Raw genomic sequence first — 13818 nt, 5'->3', positions numbered from 1 at the left:
ATCATTGGTTTTCTTATATTCTCTGAGTTGATTTATCAGCAGCTAACAAGTATACACACTGCAGACACCGTCACGGTTAAAATATATATTTTTGTGTTGTTTTTATTTGTGCCTTGAAAAGGAGGAAACACGCTGTTGCTGGTCTACTCAGCAGGGTCACACATTAACAAACTGTTATATCACAGCTTGCACCGAACAAATAGATAAATTAATCAGGTATAAAGTGATAACATTTCAAAATACCAAACCGCAAATAACCGAATCCCGTAAAATAAATAGTTATAATCAGTATTTTAACTCCATTGTCACCACAATATGACTATATTACACTGGAATACAACCTTACTGGTACTCCCTACCTTCACCGCTAACTACTACCGCTTACTAAACTACTATTATAAATCGCATGAAATTTAATTACTTTTCTGTTTTGTCATATCATCTTTTCATTTGTCATCAGGAATCACTTTTGTATGAACCAACTTCTAAAGATACATAAAATGTTACATATTTAATTACACATTAATTAGCTTTGAGGACAAACATCCAAGTATGTAAGACACTAGAAGCTGCTTCCTCTTGCCTGTTGAAGGCAAATAATTTAGGGTCTATTTACAGAACTGTGCCAGGCCTTTCAATTACGTCTTATGTTCTTCTTCAACGGATGGAGCTTATTCAATTGTCATCATGTTTCACCCATCAAACATGTTCATACTTCACTGAGCTTTTCCCTCTTCAGCAGAGAAAAAGGGCATCTGCTGAAGAAATCTGTGAAATGTGGTTGAAAGCTCTGGAAAGATTCTATTTACTTGACCTCGGAATAAGAAATTATATTCATTCATTCATTCATCGTCTACCGCTTTATCCATTTAAGGGTCGCGGGATAAGAAATTATATTTAATTTTTATTACCATGTTCAAAGGGTGAATGTTTTGTAAGGGGCAAAAAAAGGTCAGAAACTTAAAAAAAAAAAAGCGACTGCTGTGTTCCTTTAATGTACGTACGCCCATTGGTCGGCCTCTACTGCGTCACTTAGCCAATCGGCTCCGTCGATGTTACAGGGTGGCGTTACGTAGGGAGGCGTGTGTGACATTTGCTGCATGAAAGCTAGTTTTACCAACAGCTAACCGGATAAAGATGAACAACTAGGGAAGCGAACAGAAAATACTTTCTCTTTTAATAACGGAGCAAACATTTGAGTTTCCGAGCCCTCGCTGTAAGGCCAGAGGAGGCGATTTGTGTCAAATGTTGCGTCACCTAAAACTTCCTCACGTCAAATCGAGGGCTAACGGTTTCTGTTAACTTCTTGCAGTGAATGTGCGGAGTTCAGCTCGAGGTCGTTTTTTCGGGGGTTTGCGCGCCGTGATGACGACACTAATCTGATAAGAGTGGTTAATTTCGCTTTCATGATTTTATTTTTTTTTCGTATCGCAGCATGTGTGGACGTTAGCGCTTAAGCCGGCTTGGCTAACTGCGTCTTGCACACAAGGTTACAAATTAGCGCTAGCCAGCTAGTCAACTCCCGCTGCGGCTCGCTCGCCCTCTCATGCTGACCTGTCGGGACAGGTGTGCAGAACGCAGGCCAGGTGTGCCGCGGGACAGATAGCTCGCAGAGCGCGGTGCCGCGTCCGACGGGGCTCCTTTCAGGGACCGCTGCCACTTCAGTGAAAGAGCCGGAGGCGGGAGACCATGCTGCTCTCCTTGGTCGTACACACGCACTCGCTGCGGTACTGGTTCCCAGCCACGGTCATGCTGGGCACGGCCCCGGCTTATCTGCTGTCATGGGGCGCCTGGCGCTTGCTCTCAACGGTCTTGCCGGCGAGAGTGTATCACAGGCTGGACGACCGACTGTACTGCGTCTACCAGAGCATGGTCCTCTTCTTCTTTGAGAACTACACGGGAGTTGAGGTGAGTGATCCGCCTCTTACTGCAAGTGATCTTACAGAAAATCTGATGAAACACAGACACAGTCATAAGTGACAGCTGCCTTTTGGCTACCTTAGCCTGCAGGCTTTGATCTCTCAATTCATATTACAATAGTACACTCCACGCAGAGCAGTGCTTTTTTCTTTTTTCTTTTTGCAGGTTAATGTATTTGTTCTTTTGTCTTTAATGTAACATGGAACCACACGTCGAGGCCGATCAACCTGATGCATAACAAGATAGTCTGCATTCCTCTGCCCTGTTGTCGGGTGCTCCTTGTACAGTTGGTATTCATAGCATTGTTGCTATTGTTACCTTGGACTCTGATATGATGTCGTTTGTGCAGTGAACTGCCTGCTCTGTTCCTCCAACTGGGCGGACTGGGACTTTTCTTAATAAATCCCCTTTGGGTTTTTTGAAAAGCTGCAATCCTTGCAGGTTTAATTTCTACATATCCAGTCTGAACTGGAACCGAATCCCTGATGCAGTTTGGATATTTAAAACGACAAAATGAAGGTTTACGTCACTATAGAACTAATGTTCAAATTGATGCCTTTTTAGGACATTTGTGTAATATATCTTTAACCTGCTTTTGTTCCTTTCTCTGTAGGTTGTTATACATGGAGATATACCAAAGAACAAAGAGAACGTCATCTACCTGTCTAATCATCAATGCACAGGTAATATATTTGTACATGCAGCTGTTAAAGTCATAGACCATTGTGAATGACAGTTGAAATATCTATTATCTACTAATGGCTTTGGTTTCAGCTGACTGGATCATCGCGGACATGCTGGCCATCAGGCAGAGTGCTATCGGTCATGTTCGATATGTTCTGAAGGATGGACTTAAGTGGCTCCCACTTTATGGATGGTATTTCTCTCAGGTAATGCAACTGTGTGAGTATTTGCATGTCATTTTGTGAATTTCTGACGCAAAGACATAAATGGAAACACAAGTCATATTCCTCGCTGCAGTTAGCGATTAGATTCTCTCGTCTTTCAGCACGGAGGAATCTATGTGAAGCGAAGTGCAAAGTTTAATGAGGCGGCGATGAAGAAGAAACTCCTCACTCAGACTCAATCAGGAGCACCAGTAAGTTTGTTTTATAGATGTTCGCCGAGTGCATGAATGTTTAATATACATAAAAAGTAATATCTTCAAACTAATGTAGTGTGTATTTTGATCATTTCAAGCTTCTACTTTCACAACTTAAATTCAGATTTGTCTGCAATGGTCTTTCAAAATTCTGTCTTTCATTTGGCATGTTTCACTTTGGCATGTATGAACTGAACATCATGAGGTATTTAATCATGGAGGTCCTTTTACAGTGTTTCTTATTGTGTTGAAAGGGCCTCTAATCTCTTTTTGTGGATTAAACTGTGGGAGATTAGTGTTTTTCCCTCGCTGTGTGTGCATGTGTGCGTGCGCGTGTGTTTCTGGCCGTCTGTCTCTCTGTCCTAGTGCCCTTTATACTACGAAAGCTTAAAAGATAAACCTAATCAGTGGTCACATTAACAAAAAACTGAAAATAGATAATAGAATAAAATGAATAATGGAAATAACCAGAGTTGCATTCATGTTTTTAATGATGAACCAATTTTACTAAAAATTATCCCTGAAATAGTTCAAATAAAGCTCAAGACTCACATGGCCGTTGATTCCAGTAATTAGTTATGAAACATTCAACAAAACCTTAATTGTTTCATCATTTTTGAGGATGTTCTTGTCCTATAAAGCCTTGATATATTGCAGAAGATAAAAAAGGATGATTCAAGTATACATTCATACACTACTTGTGCTTAAGCTAATTGTTGACTTTACAGGGAACAACCCATTTGTATCAGATTTTCATACTTGACGTCACTGAAATTGGGGAAGTAAAGACATTTTTAGAACGACTCTACCTCAGAAAAAAATGGTTTATTTAGAATCCAATGTGATTTTCAAAAAGTGAGGCAATAAAAACCATGTATCAAGTTTCGTTCTAAGCATTTGAAGTTCAGCACAATGTTTTGATTTCCGTTTATCCCTGTTGGAACAAATTCTGTATCTTTTAGAAATTCTGCTGTAGCCAGTGCAAGAAAAACCAAAAGTGAATGAGTTCATTCTTTTCCTTTTGTTCCCCACAGATGTACCTCGTCATTTTCCCAGAAGGAACTAGGTACAATCCAGAGCTGACGAAAGTTATCGCTGACAGTCAGGCTTTTGCTACGAAAGAAGGTACTGGCATCATATCAGCCATTTACTACTTTACTGATCTTTTTGCTTCAGTCTCTGTTTAAAGTATAACGTAAAGTATCCTAAAGGGAAAAACAGAAATGGCCACAAAATTTAAAAAAAAAAATATGTGTGAACATTAGAATTCTTTGCTTATGCCTTTTTATTTAAGTATTGATTAGTATAGCTTAATAAATATCGTAACTGCCATAGTGATATCATGACCATTAGAATACTGGTGTGATGCCAGGCCCATTAAATTAAATATTCAGCCTATGTAGCTCAAAGTTGTGAGATATAAATTTACTTCCTTCTGGTCTACGAGAGATAATTCCCTTCTCACTCGCATTACTGAAAAGATTCTGTCTGAAAGAGATGTTGGTATCTTTTTTTATCGCATGACAAATCAGTTTCGAAAGGAAGTGAAACTGATTGACAGGATGCTTGATGGTTTGACTGCGGTGTACGTTTTTATTTTACCATCAAATACCCGAGTTGTGTCGTGATTATTATCATGATGATGATGGTGTTGTGCAGGTTGGGCTTCAGGTCAGATAACAAACTGCATTCATTCAGCAGAGATTAAGCATATCTCTGCACTGCAGCTCTGAATATCACCTTCCCCCATTAATCCGAATAAATCGCTCTGGAGAACCGACGTGTGCACATGACATCATCCGCTATTAGTGAGGTATTAGTGAGCAGAGGAGGGATTGACCAGGGAACACATCGCAGTGCAAAAAAAGGACCAAAACACAATCATTCACACTGAATCACTGTTTCACAATGTGTTTTTATTACACTGGCTACCTTCATAGTTACACTGTCAATAAAACGTATTCCTCTGGTTATGCCCTGACCGTAGGACTGGCTGTTCTGAAGCACACGCTCACACCCAGGATGAGAGCGTCTCACGTAGCCATAGAGACGATGAGGGGGCACCTGGATGCTGTGTATGACGTCACGGTGGCCTACGAGGGAACGCCGGCTGCGCCCGGTCAAAGGAGACCCGCACCATCAATGCCAGGTAAGCAGGCATTGGAGGTTGGCGGCAGATGATTTTTATCACCCTGTAATATGCAACTGGAGTGTAAATGGAAGAGCTGAACCATTTCCGGAGGAGAGATCATGGTGTAAATGCAATCAAGAAAATGCCCAGCTAGGAGAAAAAGCAGCCCACAGGCTAGAAGATGGTTACAAGCTGATCTGCTCCATTATCGCTTCTTGCCAGTTGCTGCCGAAGACCATTGAAATATGATCTGTATATCGCGATATCCCATGTGGATATGTTGATTTAACATGTAAATGCATGCAGAATACATCGTTATCTGAATGTGATCAGATCACATCTGGCGTTTCTGGCTCATACTGTGATCGGATGTGAGCCAGGTGTAAATACAGGCTGTGCAGCAGGAACTCTTCCCTTGCCATGGCACTGCTTCCCTTCCCTTCTTTGGAACGTGACATGTTTGTTGACGAATCTGCAGATCTGACGTTCACACTGGGATCCAGTCACAGTGCTGGTGGAGTCGGTCAACACAACAGGAACCCGGGTATAAATGAAATGGTCTGATGCCATTATCCACATATTTTAACCAGATAGACATCACATGACAATACCCGTTTTTAATATCGGCCAATAAGACAAACTTAGTCTAATTCAAAAAATATTCTTGCTGGAAACTTTTGTGTGACCAAACAGGACTCGATTTTTGTTTGTCATTTGATGCAATTAGCTGCTGTATCACATCAGCTATTGTTCCTGTGGTCCTTATTATTACTGCTGACCATTTTCTCGATTATTCAATCATTGATCTATAATGTTAGAAAAGAATGAAAATGTCCATCACAACATCTGAAACCCCAAAATATCCAATATATACTAAAAGCAACAAACCAGCAATTATTTATTTTCGCTGATTAATTTTTTGTAAATTGTATAATCACCTATATGAAATATACAAACTGACAACACAAATTAACACCATGCACAAGTCATAATTGCACGACAAACTTATCAACATGAACTTACATTACAAATTAGAATTAGAATTTCAATACATATTAAAACATTTCTTTTGACTAGAAGATAGATACAGACAAGCTCTTATAAAAAAGTAAGTATGAATGTGAATATCAAATAATATAATAACAAAGATCCAACCTTCCTACATACAACTTTCAAGAAACTCAAGCTGGTGACAACGGTACATATAAAATACATGTAAATTATAGTTATTAATGCAGGAGAAGAGTTGTTAGTTGCAGAAACAGTTGGGGGCTGTCTGGTGTTTATATCTGGTGTTCAGATGCTTCTGTCCGCTCACAGCAGCCGCCTCTATTTGCTGTAAATCAGTAGATCCAGAGTCTTGCAGGCGGATTATTATCAATCCTGCCGCACTGTTAACTCCCTCAGTAATTAATCACAAAGCAAACATCACCTCTTAACAGCCGCGTCTTCCTGTAAACAGCATGACTCCGTGTTTTCTATTATTCCCTGTTTCCAGTTGTTTGAATGTTAAAAAAAAAACAAAAAAAAACTTCCCGCTTCAGTCAGGAATAAACATCGATGTGTTTCTAGCAAACAGAACAGAGGAGGGAAGAAAAGCTTTCTTCTCATCACGCACTTCCTGGCCCCATGTGGTCATTTCACCAGGAGTTAGGAGGAAGTCAACCTGAGGCTGCGTTCACACTGCAGTACCTTCTGTTTCTCTTCCGTGTGAACAGTGTGAATCATTTCATTTCATTGTACAGTTTTGCAACCAGACGTGTGTATTTAAACGTTTCTGAGATCAATGACCTAAGACTGAGTTTCTAAAAATGTTTCAAAATATTCAGCCCTTAACTTTAAGTCATAACTGAGCATCTAGATGAGTTTCAAGCAATTTCCTTAATTGATAATTGGACATGTTAACCATCAATAGTCGGTCCATCATTTAGAATTGACAACATAATGTGCATCTTTTTCCATGATAACATTTTTGAACTACTGGCATGGCACACATTGCTGCATCCAACATCCAGGCTGATTGATTAGGTTTATGAGCAATGAATTTGAATTAAAGATCTTGTTATGAAATAATTTAAATGTAAATTAAAGTGAACGCTCAATAAGACTTTAGTTTGGAGCTTTTGAGCGAATGGAAAAGTCCAAAATATTAAATGTACTGTTTATTCAGGGAAATGCCTTTGGTTTCAAATCGTTTCTTTTAAATGGAGATGGCCTGAGTCTTCAACTCGCAGCAGGTAGTCGTTAATGGGGCAATGTATGTGGCAATGTTCTTGCCTCATTCTTATATCAGTATGTGGTCTAGGACCTTATCTTAGTGCAAATTCAATCATATTGACAATGTTTTTTTTTCTATTTGTGAAATCACGAAATGGAGACTGGAAGGAGCATAACTTCATTCTGGATAACAGAGGCTAAGCGTTGTCGGATCACAGATCACAATACTTAGTAAATGATCTGCAGTCATATATCTGTGAAGAAGCACCTCTGTCCCGGCTCTTTGGTTTCCCCTGTGTATGCAGATGGCTCCAGATATTAAGAATTCCTTCCCTCCGATTTTGATCTCTACCAGTCTGTTTTTGAAATCAGGAGAAGTTGTTTACGACAACGAGAGAGTGGAGAGTTGATTTCTTTCAACTAATCCAGGCTGTTTTTAAAGTGTGTTTAGAACATTGTTCCACTCAAACACAGCGATTGTTAAACTGGCACATATTACGTAAGAAGGCCAATTTAACTCAGCAGCTGATGGAGGTGCACGCTCAGCCGGCGGAGAAATCTGTCGCTGCTGACTTCGATCAGGTTTCCTCTTTTGGCCGCGGTGCCAAGTTTCCTGATAATATTGCATGTTGTGGAAACAGGAACTGGAAGGCCTCTGGGGATACATGCGTAGCCTTGAGCATTCACACTTGACTCCAATTTTTTTTTTTTTAAGTCTGACCTGCTCAGACACTTTGTTTCTTCGCTCATTGCCCCGACACTTTAAATTTTACCTCAAACTGAAAACATTTTCAGTTATTGACAGTAGAAAAAATATACTTACTTTACTCAGGTTTTGACCTGATTTCCTCATCAGTTCTGTGTCTGCCCTTGTAACGATTGTGACCAGCCTTCGGCTTTACCTCAGGAGTCAAAGGGCCTTGGCATCGCAGCGTCAGCAGCTCCACTCTGTCACTGTCACCTTGTGTTGATTCTAAGTGCTCACCCTACGTGCTGTCGAGCTGAAAGGCTTTTCCTGTTTTTGTTTAGTCTCTTTTTTTATTTTCTGCGTTTGACAGAATTCCTGTGCAAAGAATGTCGCCGAGTCCACGTACACTTCGACCGTGTGGACATAAAGGAAATTCCTCCAGAGCCAGTGTTTTTCCGCAGGTGGCTGCACGAGAGGTTCGAAATCAAGGACCGGTAAGTGTGCGTGTGCATGTGTGTTGAACAATTCATGATTGTTATGATACGTTAACCACAGTGAGGTTTTTCTTTTGAATGCCAGCAGTTTCGAGTATATTTTCTTAGAAATACAGTCGTCTCGCTCATTCTAAAAATCAAATTCCTTTTTATTATGGAGCATTTTAAGATGAGTTAATCTGGTTCATGCTGATCTGATTCCAGCTTTGTCCAATTAATGTTTTCTTGTAAGTTTAGTAGAGAGATATATCTGAAAGATATGAATTTCTGTCAAGCAGCTTTTCTGTTTAGTCTGTGCGCATTTCCAAGACGGGCTTAATTCCTTTGAGTTTTCTCCTTTAAAAAAAATATTATTATTCTTTTTTTATAAAAAGGCTTCTCACAGATTTCTACGAGTCGGAGGATGCTGACAAAATCCACAGGTTCCCCGGGGAAGGGAAACCGTCTCCGCTGCGCCTCTCGAAAACCCTCCCGTCAGTGATGATCTTAGGGGGGCTGACACTGCCATTATTGCTGACGGAGAATGGCAGGAAGCTGTATCTGAGGACCTGGGTGTACGGGACGCTGCTGGGCTGGCTCTGGGTGAATGTGTGTCCTTAACGAACGGGGGCAGCGGCCGCCGCGGTGACACGCACAAAAGACACGGAGAGACGGTGCCATTTTCCTGTATCACAAACAACACGAGGTGTGTTCCTGGATGCAGAGCAGTTTCTCAGGAGAAGCTCCGAGATGTATCCCACGCGCCTGGCTTAATGTCGACCTCGAGCAGAAAGCTGAACAGATATACGGAGAAATTACGGCCTTTTGTGCTAGTTGTGCCCTGGTGTGATTTGGGTTTGCAGCCTGAAATGATGAGAAAACATGGATTTGTTGAAAAGTATTAGTTTTCTCAAAAATCCCCTTGATCTTTACTATAAAGTAAAAGTTATTATACGTAAACTAAACATACCAACCCCTCACCTCCCTCCAAAAAAAAATTCCCCTCCAGAAGATTTATCCAAATTAGTATTCCTGCATGCTCACTAAAGCTCTTCTATGACTATTTCTTTTTGGCGACATTAGTGTGCTGAGTATTCGGTGATGGTCAGCTGCTGTGTGTAACGGACCCGGTGCACTGGCCTCCTGGTGATGGATCTTTAAGTGCACTGACTCGTTAACATTGGTCGTAATGTCTGTTTATGATGCCAAGTCCCCGCGTCACAAGGTTATGCACTTTGCTCATTTAAAGTGATGTCTTTACATTAGTAGAACAAAATGAATGGCATGCGGTCTTCAGACGCTCATGAACACCAGATGCAACGTTTACCATGAATATTCATACATCACATGATTGATAATGAATGAAGCTGTTGAAAAGGTTTATTTTTTTCTTCATTTCCAACACCCATTCATATTCTTAAAAAAACAAACAATTTCCTGTACATGTTTGAGCTTGTCACTGAACAGATGCCACAGCGAGCTCATTCTGAGCAATGAAAATGTTCTACTAATGTAAAATATCTTTTTAACCTTAAAATGTTAGTTATTGCCAAAACGTGTGTATAGTTTTGGCCTCGTTACATTTACTTCTTTTAAGTTATTGTTCATTCACAGTTCCATCACTTTTTTATATGCATTGTGTTACTTTTAAAACTGGGTTACAGCTCACTTGAAAGTATCTACCTAGCAAAAACTGACAAAGCCATGTGAACAGTATATCACAGGTTCCTGTGCACTCGAAGCCATTTGTATTGTAATCATCGCCGTGCCGTCAGATGCATGGTGTCCATTGTTGTCGTTTACTGAAAGGAGACCATTGCATTTTCCAAGAGTCACTTTACACATTTTGCTATCTCGTCCTCCTCTACAGTTAGTCTGCAATATGTTCATCCTCATGTGTACAGTACAGTCAATCTTATGGTTCTTTCTTACATGTCGCCAATACCTCACTTGAATAATCCTTCCTGGTTCTTTAATGACCGTTGTCAGCCATTTTTATAGTTATTTTTATCCTGACAAGATCAGACCGCAGCTCATCAGGAAACTCTACGTAGACAGTATTTCAATGCCAACGTTTTTTTGGAAATGTGTGCCTTCTCTTTGGAGGAGTGGGTCCTCGGTCGTCCCACGGAGAGCCACAGCAGGCGACAGCATGGAAGCTCGCTCCCCGTCTCTGCTGGGGCTGCTGCTCACTGCAGCTTGTGGTCACATCGTCTACAGTTCATAGTGGCTTATTTTGCGCGAAGAATGCATTTACACTTTTTTGAGGACTATCTTTAAAAAATGATGATTATTAATGTGTGTAAGTTCTGGAAATGGGCGATCGGAATGAAATAAAAGCAATTTCCTTTGGGGAGAGTCAAGTTGCCTTTTTTGTCCTTCTGTCCAGAACACATGATTATTAAGACTCCGATGTACCAGTATGACTGAAAACCACTGGTTCAATGTTTCACTGCGGGAATTAGGCAGATTGTGTAAACAAGCATTATGTGATATTCTCTGCAAAATCCTCATTTTGAACATTCCCAAATTGACTTTTAAAAATTCATACCCACAGTGACATTTTTACTATGCACACATCACAGCAAGTATTTTTTGTCTCTTGTGTAATTCAATGCCTTTACATAAATTAGAGGGAAAAAAATTAATCAGAGCTAGAATTTTAAGTAAATCATGCAGGCGTGTTCCTGAGCTGCCGGAGGGACAACTTGTGGTCGGAATAAATAATCTTTTGTGCCCTATTTCACCACCCACCTACACAACCATGTGCTGTATTATCTCCAGTCTACAAATGTCATATCTTACTGCGAGTCCAGGAACACAGAGACCAAAGGTTTACTGTGTTATTGGTCATAGGGCAATATGTGCATCACCACAGCACAATCTAAACAGATCATTAAGGTTTATCAGACGGTACCTTTACAGGATGGGGCTAAAATATCCTCTATCAATGTAGGACCTACCTTAGTTTCTATTTAAATTTAGTAAACTTTGGTGGATATTCCTTTACAAATTTATGATTAAATCGAACTACCAAAATAAAAAAGGGACGTGTGAGCTCACAAACAATGCATGGTGGGAAGTCTGTTAATATGCTTGTGTTGGCTCTTTGAAAAATTCAGATCAGCATATCATCCATTCAACTGATTATTTTAAGTTGGAACAACTCATTGGGAAGTTCGTTAGTCATCTGAAAATGAAAACAATACATTCTTGGTTTGATTACTCTGAAATTAAAATGAGATGCATATAAACATTGAGTCAACAAAAAATATGGTTTTGTAAATCCCACACGATGTTTTACAATGCAGTAACTTTATCAAATCATCAAGTGTTGATAGACCAAACATTAAAAATATGTCCATACAACTAGGGCACAAAACATTATCACTGTCCTTGATTGAAAAAGGCAATTTGAGTCCTTAGTAATCAAATACAAACAAAGCAAATAAGGGACATGACAGATAAGTGATGGCTCCTGTGATAGTTAATAAAATATAACAAAAACAATTATTTTTTTTATGTTCTGAAATACCACTTTCCTATTTAACAGTCGGTCAGCGAACACAGCACGCTTATCAAGTGACATGCGCATTGGGGTTGGTGGAAGTAACCAGGAAGTGCTGTGATTGAAGGAAACGTTTGTTTGTGCTGCTGCTCTTTGGTTTGGACCTAAGGTAAAAATAAAATACATAGACGACAATTAACTTTTTAATGGCAATAATATAAACAATGCGGGTTTCACACGGTGTAAATCAGCGTGAATAAGAGTGTTGACGTGTTTGTTTTTTTCCTGTTGATGTCATTTTTATGATTTAATCACAGCGACATCTAGCGGCCTGACATGCTTCCTGTTGGTAGATAGATAAATAGGTTTTCCTGAAAAGTTAAAGAGAAAAACTTTATTAAAATCTAATCAGCGTAGGCTATATTCTATCTCGCCTGGTCGTTCCCACACAATGTAAGAGTGTAAAAGTAAATAAACTTGAGAGTTGAAGCCCTGTATTTCTATGTATTTCTGTGTGTTTCTGTGTAGTTTTTGTCATGGCAGTGGACTGGATTGGATTCTGCTATGCTGCAGCCATCGCCTTTGGAGGATTCATGGGATACAAGAGGAAAGGTCGAAAGCTCACACTCTGTTATCATTTTTGACGGGATCGCTTAACCAGAGAGTACTGCCTCTGAGATTAGTTAGTTTGATTATTAACCTTGATTATAGTCACGTGTCCCTTGTTTCATCGCAGGCAGCGTGATGTCCCTGATGGCCGGCCTGGTGTTTGGCGGACTATCTGCTTATGGCGCCTACAACGTCTCTAATGACTCGAAGGACATTAAGGTGTCACTGCGTGAGTATGCATAGTAGGCTATGAGCTCATTCTAACATGCAGATTTTTTGTTTTACCAGAGACCTGTTCGACGTGTCCAGCCAAACTGTCAACGTCGTTGTTCTGTCTTTCAGTTGCTGCCGGAGTCCTCTCGTTGGTGATGGGAACAAGATACAAGAAATCTGGAAAAATATTGCCCGCGGGCATCATGTCGGGGCTGAGGTCAGGAGTCAGGGTTGCTCAACACGTAGGGGCGTATTGAGCAATTCAAGAATTGTCAAATGATTTGACAAATTACACTGCCGTACACAGATTGTGTCACTTCTGATTGGCGTTTTGTCTCTTCCTTTCAGTTTGCTGATGGTGTTTCGACTGTTGCTCCTGCTCGTGGTGTGAGTTGCGGAACAACACTGACCGGACTGAGGTGACGCCGTCGGTCTTTGATGAATAAGCCTTATTTTAGAGGAAACATCATTCCCAGTTAGCACACTAAAACAAGTCTTCTGTCATGTAGTTGCTGATCAATGTTAAGTGACCATTGTGACCAGAAACCTTCAGTGGGCTTATAACAGATCAAACTGTGATTGTGATTGTATATAACTCAAACCTTGTTTTTTGTAGATGAGCTTGTGATTAGAGATTTCATCCATACATCCATTTCGTGTTGTTACCACTTATGTATTCGCCCACAGTAATGGCAGCACAACAGATAATTGCAAGCACTGTGGATGCTGTCGCTTTTCAGTAGGTTTACAAATTACACTACATCAGTTTTGCACCATAAAGTTAGTAAGATGAATTATTTGAATTGCAATAAGAAAAAAAACAGGCTTAAAGAATTAAAAAGTGCATTCCTGACTTCTGACATTCTATAACTCTGAGGGGAAAACAAATTCAAGTTAGTGTTTTTGTTTCTGTATAACTGCAAAACTAAATAAACAGATGTGATTCTTAAAATGATC

At 40.1% G+C, this 13818-nt stretch overlaps 2 protein-coding genes across 2 annotated transcripts; both read left to right on the top strand.

Moving 5' to 3' along the window:
- Positions 1 to 1029: 1029 nt before the first annotated feature.
- agpat5 (1-acylglycerol-3-phosphate O-acyltransferase 5 (lysophosphatidic acid acyltransferase, epsilon)) lies at positions 1030 to 10894 on the top strand. The gene is made up of 8 exons (XM_035607137.2): positions 1030 to 1908; positions 2534 to 2603; positions 2695 to 2810; positions 2930 to 3019; positions 4057 to 4147; positions 5010 to 5171; positions 8429 to 8552; positions 8927 to 10894. The coding sequence occupies exons 1-8, from the start codon at positions 1690 to 1692 to the stop codon at positions 9150 to 9152; spliced, it is 1098 nt and encodes a 365-aa protein (XP_035463030.1). The 5' UTR covers positions 1030 to 1689; the 3' UTR covers positions 9153 to 10894.
- A 1203-nt stretch (positions 10895 to 12097) lies between these two features.
- tmem14a (transmembrane protein 14A) lies at positions 12098 to 13813 on the top strand. Its single transcript, XM_035607139.2, has 5 exons — positions 12098 to 12208; positions 12568 to 12651; positions 12776 to 12877; positions 12991 to 13078; positions 13210 to 13813. Exons 2-5 carry the CDS (start codon positions 12576 to 12578, stop codon positions 13250 to 13252), a joined length of 309 nt encoding a protein of 102 aa, XP_035463032.1. The 5' UTR covers positions 12098 to 12208; positions 12568 to 12575; the 3' UTR covers positions 13253 to 13813.
- Positions 13814 to 13818: the final 5 nt, after the last annotated feature.

This window comes from Scophthalmus maximus, chromosome 10 (assembly GCF_022379125.1).
Source record: "Scophthalmus maximus strain ysfricsl-2021 chromosome 10, ASM2237912v1, whole genome shotgun sequence".
NCBI classification, from domain to species: domain Eukaryota; kingdom Metazoa; phylum Chordata; class Actinopteri; order Pleuronectiformes; family Scophthalmidae; genus Scophthalmus; species Scophthalmus maximus.
The sequence above is the reverse complement of the archived record's forward strand: the minus strand, read 5'-3'. Positions and strand labels throughout refer to the sequence as shown.

Coding starts and splice junctions, on each gene's coding strand:
- tmem14a (XM_035607139.2), top strand. CDS start 12,576: ATGGCAGTGGACTGGATTGGATTCTGCTATGCTGCAGCCATCGCCTTT. Junction 12,652..12,775: donor CATGGGATACAAGAGGAAAG/GTCGAAAGCTCA, acceptor GTTTCATCGCAG/GCAGCGTGATGTCCCTGATG. Junction 13,079..13,209: donor GGCATCATGTCGGGGCTGAG/GTCAGGAGTCAG, acceptor TCTTCCTTTCAG/TTTGCTGATGGTGTTTCGAC.
- agpat5 (XM_035607137.2), top strand. CDS start 1,690: ATGCTGCTCTCCTTGGTCGTACACACGCACTCGCTGCGGTACTGGTTC. Junction 4,148..5,009: donor GGCTTTTGCTACGAAAGAAG/GTACTGGCATCA, acceptor CCCTGACCGTAG/GACTGGCTGTTCTGAAGCAC. Junction 8,553..8,926: donor AGGTTCGAAATCAAGGACCG/GTAAGTGTGCGT, acceptor TTTTATAAAAAG/GCTTCTCACAGATTTCTACG.